General features: G+C 42.4%; 1 protein-coding gene across 10 annotated transcripts in view; it reads left to right on the top strand.

Moving 5' to 3' along the window:
* The window catches only part of inpp4b (inositol polyphosphate-4-phosphatase type II B), a 100,409-nt gene that overhangs the window by 82,795 nt on the left and 3,223 nt on the right, over positions 1-14,391 (top strand). For all 10 annotated transcript variants that reach the window (XM_053418257.1, XM_053418256.1, XM_053418255.1 and 7 more), the window contains 9 exons: positions 4,403-4,738; positions 5,520-5,658; positions 8,308-8,480; positions 9,260-9,383; positions 9,975-10,101; positions 11,726-11,866; positions 12,480-12,577; positions 12,733-12,845; positions 13,578-13,732. In XM_053418257.1, coding sequence (XP_053274232.1) covers positions 4,403-4,738; positions 5,520-5,658; positions 8,308-8,480; positions 9,260-9,383; positions 9,975-10,101; positions 11,726-11,866; positions 12,480-12,577; positions 12,733-12,845; positions 13,578-13,732 — 1,406 coding nt within the window. The remainder of the gene's footprint in view (positions 1-4,402; positions 4,739-5,519; positions 5,659-8,307; positions 8,481-9,259; positions 9,384-9,974; positions 10,102-11,725; positions 11,867-12,479; positions 12,578-12,732; positions 12,846-13,577; positions 13,733-14,391) is intronic.

Below are 14,391 nucleotides of genomic sequence, written 5' to 3' on the forward strand. Positions count from 1 at the left end.
CAAACAAACATGTCATTAAGAAAAGTATCTGTAGTGAGAAGCACACACATCAAAACAGAACAAAAACCAGAGGACAAGAAATGTCCACACACCAGGTTGATCCTCCTGCAACGTAGAATTACACCCTGTGTGACATTTGAAAAATATAAATGAACAAACACAAGTAGTTAAAAGAAAATCCATCTAGATGTTTATGATGAGAGACACATCAGTCCTCTAAGCTTCTCTGAGCTGTTCCTTTAACCATCTGCACAGCATACACCACCTTCTGTCTTCATGCCCACTAAAGAAAACTCCAAGAACTCCCCACTCACTCCCATGTTTTTGATCCATCTTACAGACGTGTTCGTAAAGGTGGATGCATTTGTGAGTGGGTCTCTGCTGTGTGAAGTTTCTTCAATACAGACAGTGAGTCACACCTTCCAAGAATATTAAATGGATTTAAGAACCTGCTTTTTTATTTTATCAAGTACTCGCTGCCTCTGACTTTCTCTGCTCACACCACCTTTCTCCAGGCCAATCAATATTTCACTCCAGAACACTCTCACTAGGTTCATTCTGACGGCAGACGTGCTGTAGCTTCTCTCTATATATGATGATGATGATTCTGTTGATGATAATAATAATATCTCTACTGAAGATAATCACAGGGAGAATGGGATTTGTATGCAACTCCCCTCCCTCCAGCTGCGCTGTAGCACAAGTTATATGTCTACATATCTGTTACCTGCAAAGAGCTGCTTGTTTGATCGTCTGTGCACGATCATGCTGAATGATGTGTTGCACACAGCGGTCACACACACACACAAGTGAGTGAGTGTCGTCACGGCCAAGAGATGTTCTGACCGGCTCTCTCCATTCAGCCCCCGTTCACCTCTTCTGTTAAGTTTGAGGGTTTTTTTTCTCAGCCGAAATTTGTTCTTCCCTCAGGACAAAACCATTCAAAAAACCTTCGGGGTGAATAAATTCTTACTGTTTTCCTCGTTTTTTAAGATCAAACGTAACTTGTGTTTTTTTCGCAAGAGGCGTTCTCTGACTTGCACTTGTGCTCAGTCAGGATCACATCGGCAGACGTGTTGAAGAAAGACGAGCAACGAATCTCTCCCAAGAGATTTCAGAGCATGTCAGATCTCTCGAACAGGAAGGTGTGGAGGATCTGCGCCGAGGAGCCTTTTTTTTGCACTTGGAGAGGCAAGGTTGCTTTGGTTTAGCCTTGATAAGAAAATGAAGCTGCGATTTTTTTCTCTTTTGCCCAAAGGAGAGCACCACTGATACTTCACTTTAAACACAATATCTATTTGGATCCTGCAACACAGGATATCATGCACTTCACCTCTAGATCCTTCCGACTGAATATTTAGAAATATAACACATACACCTGATTTCTAATGTTATCAGTTCACTTTTATCCTCAACAAAAAATGCATGCATATCATTTTGTCTGGGACTAAGCTCTCCAGTATAGAAAGTTATCGTATGAGCACAGGCGGTGTCAGATATGACCCTGCGGTTAAGAAGTGCAAATATGACCCAGATTGTTTTAAATACATTGTGTGTCTTTTTTCCACTCATCTCAGGAAAAGATAATGAATAATACATGGTCTCATAGATTGCAAATTAACATTGAGGTCAGATAGCAGAGTTCAATTTGAATATGAATTTACATTTTGAAGTGTTTTGGTTGCTCAACCAAGCGTGGCTCTTTTTTTAATACTCATTTAGACCCCTTTTTTTCCATCTTTAAAATATATCAAAAATCGCTCTATACATATGTTTGAATGACAGGACATTGTCCCGGCAGGAAATTCCTTTTCTCATGTAATTTCACATTTCCTCTTATCCATAGATTTTAGCTCTCACATCATTGACTTACAGTAATGGAACTCATTTGTACAATGCAATGCAATTAAAATGGATATGAATGAGATACAATGGTGTTTTAAGTGTAGCCGTCGTCCAGCCTCTCTGTTTAAATATTCTTCAAATGACCCGTTCAGTTGGTATCAGTCCCCTCAGGAGCAGAGGATTTCGACCATTGACTGTGTTTTTTTTTTTTTAAATGACTGTTGGCCTCAAAGGATGAACGCCATGTCTCTCATTACAAGTCGGTAGTTTATTCTCAGTAAAAGCTCAAACTAATGATAAGTGGTCAAATTACCAGAAGTACAGAACATTCATAAAGTGAATAACCATGGAACCCTTTGAAGTGAAGGGTCTTTGAACACAAGCACATGTGAGGGCCGGAGACAAGGGGTCATGATGACTCAGAGTGTGGACGTAGAGTTAATCTGAACGATTGTAGAGGTTTTCATTCCCATTCAGGGGATTCTGTGACGCTGTGTGTTCAAAGTGAAGAGACTACACTGAGTCATCATCTTAACTGTCTTACATCAGGGGCTGTTATCACATGATCGGTGCTGATGAAACGAGTGATTACTTCCAGGGAGTGTAAACTCCTGTTGGAACCGTGTGAAGGAAAACATTTTAAACCATGAGAACAGAGCATGTTTGCACCAAGTTATGTGGTGAACTGAGTGTAACAGTTTCAACTAGAGTGTCACTCTACAGCACAAACCTCTACCAGGGCCCAACAGCCTCAGTAAATTCAATCAAGCTGCACTGAAGTTTCACACACTCATAGATATCAGGTCCCTTTTTCTTTTTTTTTAATCAAGATCCGTGAATTATTCTCTAGGGAAACTGCGGACATGTTGAAAAACTCCCCGTCTCCTTCCACCAGGTTTTCTTTGTGTAATCTTACTTGCAATCAAACATTCAAACCAACAGACAATCAGACAGGGGGTGGAAACAGAACCTAATAGGCAACACCAGCATTATTAATGATGCAAAAAAACAAGGCTTATAGACTCGACCTATAGCTGAGCTGCGTGTGGTGAATGTGTTTAAAACAGCATATTCATGATGAAATCACGTTGTATTTGCATTCTGCCTTGTGTGCGCGGTCCCAGCTCCTTTATCTGTTTGTGCATCAGCTCAAGGACGCTACATGGACTTTGAACCCGGGAGCTGGCAGAGAGAAAGTCAATTACAGTCCGATTGGTGTGATTCAGACATTTGCATTCACGCATGTAGCTCCCCCAGCTCTGCCTCCTTACCACGCACCTCCTCTCACATGTGGGGCAGCACTGACGCCTCTCCTCCAGGGACAGTAACTGACGCTTGTCCCAGAAGTCGTGAGTTTTGACGCTGAAGGGCTCAGAAAAGTCTTTAAATGCCTCCCCCGATTCATTTTTAATGGACAGTTTTATCCCCATTTTGCAGCTCAACGGCTACAAAGGAGGAACTTAACGAATCTTTGAGCTGAGCAGGCACACAGCACTTTAAACTCAGTATTCAATATTTAGTATATAATCGTCACACATCAACATTTACTTAATTATAATTTATTATCCCTTCACTTTACAGTATTTTATATATTTCTAAAAGTTTGATTTGGAGTCGTCTATTGTGTATACTTCTTTATAAGAAAAAATATTTCTGATGCACACGATTGTGTTTCTTATACAGACGTTAAATCATTTGGATTCAATTCAAGATGAGTGCACAGATAACTCATATACAGACAACAAAAGACTGACTAATCCAAAAAATACAAGCAGATTACAAATATGTCACATGTAAAAGCGACTTTCTGGGTACACGGTACACTGGGTAGTTGTGTAAATGATGAATATATTGTTTCTTGTAGCAGGACCGTCCTTCTCTTCACACGTATCTAATTTGCTGACTTTGCCACCTCCACCACTTCTCGCCGTCTCAACATCCTCATCCACTATTCAGTCCACAGCGGGGAGGCAGGCGTTTGTTTGACAAATATAGGTTTTGTTTTAATGGAGGCTTGGCTCACGCGTTCTGTTAGACGGCATTTTGCTGTGGTAATAGAATTGCTTATTGCAGTGCTAACTCAATTACTCTTGAGAGCCCTTATCATTTTTTTTCACGCAGTGGCGGCGGCAGCAGTGTGCGCGGCTCCTTGGTGCCGGGATCATCATCAGCATACAGTAGCTGCTGAATTAGTGATCAGAAGAAGTGTGCTTGCGTAGAAGCCGGCAGGAGGAGGAGGAGTAATTGAATTGTTTGTTGTTTGTTGCTGTTGTGGTTTCTCGCTGGCTGGGCGGCCGTAATGGAGAGCAGCTCCTTAATGGTGAGGGAGGGTGTTCATTTTCCTTGTTTCTGTTCACTTGCTCTGTAAACAGTTACTCGCCGGTGTTTTCTTCCACCCACTCTCCTCTCCAGTGTGACCGTCTCTTTCTGTCTCACTCTCACCGTGTCTGTTTTGCTTTTTCACAGGCTAAATTTTCATTTGGTGTACTATCCCACAATAACTTTCAGTATCTGTCTCCCATTTATCTTTTCTTTTTTCTCTCTCTCTCTGCTACAGACAGAGCAATTTGTTCACACACTTAAGGATGAATTGGTCAAGAGTGCACTGCTCGCGCTGCATGCGGCACAGCCCGGGTACGTTTCCAAGAACCAGAAGCCAACCCCAGCGCAGGGCGGCCAACATCAAGGTCACGTCCACCAGTGCAGCGAGCAGAATCCCAGCCCAGTGCAGGGACTCCCAGGCCACAGTCCAGCCACGTCCGTCACTGAGAGCACGGTGATGTGTAATAATGTGGATGGATCAAAAACCACGACAAAAGGAGAAGGTGGAACTCTTCCTCTGAAGCACCAAGACTCCATACCGCACCACCAAGAGTACGACGAGGAGGAATGGGTGAGGCCGACTCATTAGGCAGTCTTTTCAAAACTGCAGCTATTTATGGTTTGAGTTCATTTAAGTGCAGGATGACAAACTGTTATTTTTACTGCTGGTCCCCGCTGCAGAGTACACACAGGGAAATCAGCTGTATCACAGATAAACCATTTTTATGGCAAATAATCTCAAATTACTTCCAAAATTATTTCGCATGCCAAACATAACTTTAATTTTAATGAGAGACTTTTCTCCAAGGAGATCAAACCTTTCATCCTGAGAAACTGCCTGCATGGTGGTGTGGTCTGCTGAGGACTGGTTTGTCCGCCACAGCGACAGCAGCAGCCCTTCATCACTCATGCACGCCGGTGCTTTCTTTTCTCACAAAATATTACTCACCGTTTTACCTTGTTACAATCAGACTGAGGCAACAAAGACCAAAATGCACACCATCAGTTAGGATTGTCCTATTTGTACACACACAAACAGTAGGATTGTTGTAATTGTACACACACACACACAGAAGAGAAAAGCATCTATATGTCAGTGAACAGGAGGAGCTCAGGAAAAGAGATAGAAAGCTGCAAACAATGAAAACACTTTAAGAGTAATCTCCGAATGTTCAGACAGCAATTTCCTTTTGACCTTTTGAAAACAAAGCCGGCTTAGACTACTAAGGGACACACCTCATTTTTTAAAAACACATACATAAATACATGTACACGTGTACAGTGTGTGACAGAGTGATCTATCTCCTCAGTGACTGCTGTCTGACTGCTCATTGTGTTCTCGGCTCTTTCAGGACAGGGTGTGGGCCAACGTGGCCAAATGTCTGAACTGTGTCATCGCCATGGTGGATAAACTTCAGGAGGAAGATAACAACAGACAGGAACCGGTCCCTGAGCAGCAGCTGGCTGATGTCATCACCTCACACAACCCTGGTAAATAAGTGCTGTGATGATCGTGTCCATGTGACGCACACACTACTGCAGGATTAGATGTGTTTATGTGTCCGCAATTAAAAAATGTTTGCACACTGGCAGGTGAATGACCATCAATAGAATACATATTCTATTATTAAAGTTTACTGATGTTTGCTGCACAGTATTGAAATGAGCAGCAAACCACTGGACAATAGCATCAGAGAGAATTGAGTCTTTATTGTGACTCAACAGCTTAACAAAGGTTTCATTTAGCTGAAGTCACAAAACAACTAATTTCATCTCAAGTTTGATTAATAGAATATGCTTTCTCATTGTGAGAGAAATAACCCTGAACAGTTAATCCTTTCCAGCCTCGGTTGAAGAGAGAGACTCAAGACCCTGGTCCCTGTTGTTTTAAGCATTAGCAGAGGAGAACCTTAAATTGTTGCCAGAAAAGTGGATGAAAGCAATATTTGATATGCAGAGCCATCCACTGTTGACTGCAAGCTGCCCAGTCGTCCCTTACATCCAATGAAATCCTGCCTCCAGCCTGTGTCCAGACAAGTGCCCAGTCTGTTCCAGCTGCCAACTGGCACCCACAGCAGCGGCATTAGTCTGACCAGGCGACAAGGAGGAGTGTGTGTGTCAGATGCAAAATCCCTTTGCATGTGTGCACTGGTTGGTACGTTCATATCAGTTTGTTGCCTGTGTGTGCATGTGTGTGCATGTGTATCCGCGTGCGTCTGTCTGTCCAAGTTAGCTGGCAGGTGAGGACGAGGCCGCCCGCCTGCTGTTCCGTCTAAAAGATAAGCTCAACTCCCCGAGCACCTTTATTAAGACGCTGAACAGGCTCAGAGCAAGTGGTCATCTGCCTGTCTAAATACAAACATGGAAGGGAATAATGAGACAGGCTTTATCTCGTGGCAGAGAACAGTGGAGCTCAGGCTTTTATGACAAGACGTTGTGGGGGTTTAGATGTTTGGACAGGTGGGCTGCTGAAGAGATGACAGCCGGAGTTCTGTTTCCTTCTCCTCTGTGCAGAGGCGGTATTTGCAAAAGGAGATAAGACATGATTTATCTGACAGACAAGGGCAAACTTGATGTGCTATACATTCTTCCTCAAATCCGTGTCTGTCCGTCTGTCTTTGTGCACGTCGATACTGACCCACACCTCCCCTTTAAAAACTCCTCACTATGTTGGTGCAGAGGGGGAAAAGCCTGGTGGCGAGACTTGACAACTCAAAATGACTTATCCGACACTGCCCCCTGTGAGCTACTGGGGGGATTGCAAGAAACCCACTTACTGGAGGAAATGCAATTGAGACACACTGAAGGAAAAGTAAAGCTGTGACCTGACTCCTGTATGTTATTTCTACGCAGGTGTTGAGTACGGTGTGTGATCAAAGACGTCAGGGTTTCGGACAGAGCATGTTCAATGTGTCTTTGTCTTACGAGGGAAAACTACATGAAACAGAGGAGCTAAACTCAGCGATGATGGTTTATAAATATTAAATACATATTAAATCCATATTTTTTTGACTATAATCAAATAGTAAATAGTACCACTGATTCCCAACCAGGGGCACCAGGGGGCACTTGAAAGACTGACTCCACTACTTTGATTTAAAAAACATATTCACATATATGTGGTAAGTAGGAGACTATACTAATATGAATATTGGTGTGATGCTGATATTTATAACTTAACTCAGTAATGTGTTACACCTCAACCCCCCATGTGCAACAGCTGTGAAGAGAAACAGACCAGTTAGATAAGGACGAGGCAATAAAACAATATAAATTTAACATCAGATATGTAAAGACACAACATTCACTCAGGAGCAAAAATCTGTCTTTAAACTGAAAATAGATTATAATGAGACATTTATCATGATCATTATTGATATTGATTGATTTGATAATTTGTATCTCAACGTGATCTGTGGCCATATGACCCAGTACTAGGTGGGAGGCTCATTACAATAAAGCTGCTCAATGCACTGCTGTTGTTGTACTTCACGGCCGGCTTCTCTGATTGGCTCGGCTGTTTCTGAGCGACGCCACCAGTGATGTGACTGGTTTACTATATTTATTCTCATTACTTATAATGACCACACCCTCTGAACAATATCTCTTCTTCACCCAGTTGTATTTTTCAATGTTGCGTTAACATGAAGCAAAACAGCAGGTTTGATTGATGATTAGCTCAAGATCCTCCAGAAAACAACAGTACTGGATTAAAGACACAAAAGTGATGCATTCAACTATATGAGACATTATCGGCTGTGCTTAACAATAAAATAAATACTAATTTTTATGTCCCTGCTGTAAATATCATTTTTATAACATGTTCACAAAGGTTGTTTAATGTTGCACGCACGCATGTGTGCGTGCGTGCGTGCGTGCGTGCGTGCGTGCGTGTGTGTGTGTGTGTGCGTGTGTGTTTGTGTGTTTCCTACTTCTCCTTTTCGGGAAGGCATGAATGGCTAAACTGGTTTCAGCTCGAGATAAAGTACTTGTTGTTTCTGGCTGAGAAGAAAACACACACACTCACGTGATCTTACGAACCAAGCGTAACAGTCATCCATATCTGTCTGCATCTCCGCACCTGTGCCCATCCCATAAATGTCCTCCTGTGTTCTTTCTCCATCCCACCCTCCGCCGCAGGTGACTGGAAGGAGCAGCTGTGTCCTCTGGTGACCAGGTTAAAGGACTGTGTGATGGAGGTGGTGGAGAAGGCCAAGAGAGCCATGACCTTCGTGCTCCTGCAGGAGGCGGCCTGCAGCATACCACAGGGTTTCCTCCTCCAGCAGAGGCGAGACGTGGTCTTCAGTCAGGCAGTAGGTGACAACGCTGACAACACAGCAGCTCTTTAGAAGTCGCCAATAGGATGTCAGGGTTTCTATTGGAATGTGTGATTCAGAAGTAGAAGTGCGTTGTTAATCAGTGCGTCAGCAGGTAGATGAGTAACTAAAATAACAAGAACAGATCCAAACAGACACAGCCAGGAGTCCTCTGTTCACCTGGGAGACTGGCCAGGTTATGGTAGTCGCTCGGAGGTAACTCCGCCCACCAGCCACCCAAGACGCAGCAGAGAAACATACACATGGCAGGAGCCACAGATGCAACAGGGCTGTCATATGTCTTAATGTTTTCACATTTTACATTTTAGCCAGTTGAGCTGTATTATCCAACTCACCTTATTTTTTGGGGCTAAAGTCCAGTCAATGCTATATGCTCTGCAAGTCCAAACCTGTGCCTCGCCCTTTATGAAGATGATTCTCCGTGCATTATTACATTTTCATAAAAACATTAAAGGTGTCAATTCAAAATGCATCTTCCATTATTTAAGGATATAAATAAATGTATTATATAACTTACCACAGGCTCCGTTAATTTGACAAACTGAGATTTGATTTATCTTAAGTAAATTTGGAGACTTTGTACTTCAACAAACCCCCAGAAACTGCTCTCTGTGAAGCTCCAACATTTGGCTTTAACATCTAACAACATGTTCACCCCTGCGTACTCATGGCAAAGGTATTTTACCCAAGAACAACTTGAAGGAGGTTTGGCTCAGTTGTGTGTGCGTGCACCTGTGTGTTCTTTTTATTTACAGCTGGCAGCCTTAGCCTGTGGTTTCGTCATGAGGCTCTATGCAGGAATGGAGGACAAAGGATTCCTGAGGCAGCTTCACCTGGTCGGCCTCGTGGCTCAGTTTGAGAGTCTGCTCAGCACCTACAGTGAGTAAATGAGTTGTGGTAATAAGGATCGATTGATGAGGCTATAGCTAAACACAACTTGTAGAAAGGTTACATGTCAATGGCACAGTTACAGTTACTGGCAAATTAACTTTAGTATAAATGTTCCAGGGGAAACTTAAGCTCAGCGTCTTTGGAATGAATATTTATTAGATCAATACAGTAAGAGGAGGTTGAATTAAGTACAAGTACACTGATTATTTGTTTCTGCATAACCACGATCAAAGTTCTCACTCATGCTGCTCTACTAAAACGCACAGTGCAGCCCAGCATAGAGTTAAATGGATCGGTCAGTGAAATGAACAGCTGCATGCAGAGCCAGGGGCCCGGTGGCTCACGAAGAAGTTAATTTGCCAGTCGCTGATCTGACAGTGATTAGCAGCAGTGTTTCTGTCGATCACAGTCCCGAGTCAGTTATTACGGGTTTTTAAGTCTCATTAATTATTCACTTTAATCCTATGAGATTTTAAAATATGAGCTGAAGTCTCAGCATCGTTTTGAGAAGCTAAAAATACAGTGTTGGACAATCAGAAATGAAATCCCCACTAATCTTGTTTGTCAAACTGTGAACAGGTGAAGAGATCGGGATGCTGGAGGACATGGAGGTGGGAATCTCCGACCTGCAAAGAGTTGTGTTCAAGATCACAGAGGCCAAGACAGATGACCTCAGTGACCTCCAGCCTTTAGTGTGTGGCCGCCGGTGAGGCACCATCCCTGTTGCTGTTTGCTTTGTCCTTTAAGGCCGAGGAGGGACTTTGTCAGCGATGTTCACACATTTTCACTTCATACAACAATCTACTTGACTGTTAAAATACACCTGACATGCCTACTTGACTCAAAATGAGATTTTAGGGATTGAGTCGTAATTTAATGAGATAAGATCTAGAAAATAATGAACCCGAGTTCTGGGTTAAGGTTAGGGCCCTTGAGAAACTATGAAACCTCTGAATAACATCACACTGTAAACAAAGTTGCACAGTTGACCACCAAACATTTCCTCATCGACTAGTTTCTCCAAGTCCTTGAGGTTCTTGCATCAGATCGGACTCTGTTTCTTTCACAATCTTTTCAAAGTCCTGATACTTTCGACATACTTTCATTATTTGAGAAACTTATACTAAAGTATAAATCAACAAGATGCTCCACATTCCTCATTTTAACACTTGTGATCTTCTGATATTTCCTCCTTCAGCCTAAAATTATGACTTATTAAGACTATTTTTTAATTAAAATTACATCTTTATTTGCGTGACATTACAATTTGTTCTGGAATTTGTTTTTCTTTTATCCAAATTTCTTTCCCTATCTATATATATATATCTTAAATGTTCCTAACACTCCATAGTATGATACACACATAAACTGGCTTCAAGCTTTATTACTATTGGACACTTGAGTGTTTATCACTGTGCACCGCGGTCAAAGTTTAACTATGACGAACTAAAGTTTGGAGAAGTCATATCAGTTATGACTTGTGGAGAAGACTCAATATTCATGAGTCGGGTCTGTTCTGAAATGTGACTCTCTGACAGCCGCCTGCCCGATGTCACATTTGTTAGCAGCAAAAAACATCTGTTTACACTCCATCTCAATTCCTCCTCCCTCCGTGTGAAGGTCGGTTAAAGCCTCTAAGTGGAGAGGCAGGTTATCAACTCCTTCTGGCTCTGCCTCTCGTGCATCTCACTGGAATTTCCTGAGTGGCCATCAATTCACCTCCAGCTTCACTATGCACTTGGATAGGTTAGATGTTTGGTTTAGTAAATAGTCCAAGACCAGCTAATGCCCAAATTTCTTCTCTGAATATATTGGGCTGATGAAATATGCAAGAGGTGCAGAAAGTTCCAAAGTGTTCAGATTTTTAGGTTTAAGCCATTAAGAGGCTCCTTGATATAAATGAATAGATTTTCCCAGTTTTAATCCTGTGTCTGTGTCTGGATCTAGGGATCGGACGTTAAATTATTATTGCCCCAAAGTTATATCCTTTCTTTTTGAATCCCTCCCTCGTTGTGTTACCGACCAGCACACAGGGATCATTCATGTCTGTAATAGTTCACTTGAAGGACATTTACGAGCCTTTGTCTGTGTGCATTATACCAAGGATGATAAATAGACACACTCCTCTTTCCCCGCCCCTCTTCATCCCAGTTATTCTCCCACTAATGCTCCCTGATCACCAGCCTCTCTCTTACAGCCTGTTCCGGCCTGTCTTTGGTCTCAAATTGCACAACTTCCAAAAACATATCAGAACCTGCAGCATTTGCAAAGTGTAGTGAACCCCTCTCTGTCTTTCTACCTTCCCTTTTTGTGTCTCCTGTTGCGTTCAGAGACCACTTCACTGTCGAAGTGCCATTGCCAAGACTGGTTTTCCAGACGTTGCCAGAGGAGATAAAGGAGGGCAAACCTCTGCATGTGTTCCCGGTGCTGTTTAACGTGGGCATCAATGAACAGCAGACTATAGCCGAGAGGTACTGCAGACACTGAACACATTAACCAAGGCCGGGGTTGAGCTGATCGATACCAGACAAAGACGGGGACATGTGTAGATCTTGTTCTTTGTGTTACTGTTGGAGAAAATGCTTTTATATCCACAACAGCTTCCTTCTCTGCTGGAGGCTTTCAAACCCTCTTATGTCATATTCACTTTACCTGAACTATTACATTTTAATCTCTATTACATTCACTCATGATCAATGTGAATATTCTGGGATTTATCAAATAACAAATATAAACACACCAAAACCCTTTTACATTTAAATCATATTGTTTTCTGTGAAAGTGGCTTTTACTGTTGGGCCACATTGTCGACATTTATTCCTCGACTTCCTCGTTGATTATATTATGTGCTATGTTATATCTTTTAAGTCCTATTATCACCATAAATGTAAGTTCACAGGGCATATATTAAAGGTTGCTTTTTTCGTTTTTAATTATGAGGTTAGCTTTTCAGGATCCACGGCTAAAAGCTTTTCATGCGGTCGATTTTTCGGTCATTGTCAAATTTTAATAAGTGAAACCTGAAAACGATATTTGCTGAGGTTCGCGAGGCCTGAGGGTAACTGCTCTTATTTCCTCTGTCAGGTTTGGAGATATCTCCCTACAAGAGAGAATAAACCAGAAGAACTTTGAGATGTTAGAAGCCTATTACAAATCCTTGAGTGAAAAGGTGCCACTAGAATGTAAGTCTCTAAATGCGTCTCTTATTTGCAGCGATGTTAAAATGATCTGGCTGAGAAAGAGTTTGAAATCAGAGCTACAGCCAATGTCTTCAATTTTGAACCAAATCCAGAAACCCACCCAGTCACCGGCAGTGTTTCCTGTTCTCTGTGCACAGGTCTACCATGTTTTCAAACGCAGACCGACGTTAAGGAATTACTTGAAACCCTGGGCCAGAATGTAGTCACAAAGAAGAGGAAGAATGTGGAGATACTATGGATTGCTGGATCGGTAAGCACAGTTTTTTTGTTTTTTTTTATAGTAACTATCTGTTTCTCTTTTCTTTTGTCTGAACTTTAACCAGTAACTTGCATAACTCTCTGTCTCTCTCTGTTGCATAAGCACGGTCACTGTACTCTGTGAACTTATGGGCTTTAAAGGAAGCACTGGGTGAAAAAGAAACTGTCTGAGTGTGATGGATTGACTCCGCTGATGCCGTGTAGATACTGATCTTTTACCTCATATTCAATATCTGGATTTCCTCACAGAGCAGCATCACATTAAGAAGATAGTAACCAAGCTGCTACAGTCCAAAAGCAACGTGAGGAAACACCATTCGTCTGTTTTGTATCTAATCTGCATCGGCCAGTTGCATCACACTCTTACAGGATTATGAGCAGGCTCTGAATCACACTCAATGTAATGATTCATCAGTGATGTGCCCTAAACAGCTGAAGGAGCAGAATTTGGATTTCCTCTGGAATTGAAGATGAAATGTGTGTTGAGCTGTCTGTCCTCGATGAAGCTTGAATATAGACTGTGATGCTTTTATTTTGATGGTCAGATTGAGTCCGTCAGCCATAACTCTAATGCTTTATTTTCAGGTTGGATGTTTAAAAATAATCAAATAAGATATAAGATCCTGGTGAAGGTTACCTACAGTGGGCCGTGGACGACTGCAGGTGTCACTGATGTCACTGATGCTTCACGTGCACATCGCACACATTCTGCTCTTGCCTCCAGATCTGCCGAAGGTTAAATGGCATCAGGTTCACCAGCTGTAAAAGTGCCAAAGACCGGACGTCCATGTCTGTCACACTGGAGCAGTGCGCCCTCCTCCGGGATGAACACCAGCTCAGCAAGGATTGCTTCATCCGTGCACTGGATTGTATGCGGAGGTGAGATATAAAGAATCGTGTCAAACTGTTCAGGGTGCAAGTTATTGTCCCAGACGCTCCCAGCTGTTTGACTTTAACACGTCAGTTCAGTCAAACTACAAAAAGGCCTATTTTTGGTCTTTGAGCCGATGGTAAGTGAAAACTGTGGTTGAAAGCTCTGGAAAAGTGGAGCTTTAGGAACCTTAATCAAATTAACTCTTCAAGAATAAACTTCAATCCTCAGTGCCCCAGTTACTTTGGACATATCCACAAACTATTATATAAACAGTCCTTTACATACTACTTCCTGCCTCCAAAGAAAACTGATAGTCTGGAATCTTCCTAATTCCAGGTGAGTATCTGAAAATCTCTGATCAAGCGATCTGCGTCCTCAGATGCCCCCAGTGAGAACATTTGAAAATATCCTGTTTATTCTCACATCGGTTTCGATTCAATACTTCCAAACACTTAGTAGCAGTTGAGATTTATGAGCCTTGAAAGGAGTCGTTACACAGAAAATAACTTGCACCCATAACGGGAGTCTATCAGCGCCCTCCTCCAGCTTCTCCTCCAGCTTATCATCATCATGTGTGCCAGTGTCAACAGCACCAAGTGTCAGATCCACCATCACCGCCTTCCCCCCCACACATTCCAAGGCTGCTCTGCTTGGCTGCACCAGT

The sequence above is a fragment of the Pleuronectes platessa genome, chromosome 3 (assembly GCF_947347685.1).
Source record: "Pleuronectes platessa chromosome 3, fPlePla1.1, whole genome shotgun sequence".
NCBI classification, from domain to species: Eukaryota; Metazoa; Chordata; class Actinopteri; order Pleuronectiformes; family Pleuronectidae; genus Pleuronectes; species Pleuronectes platessa.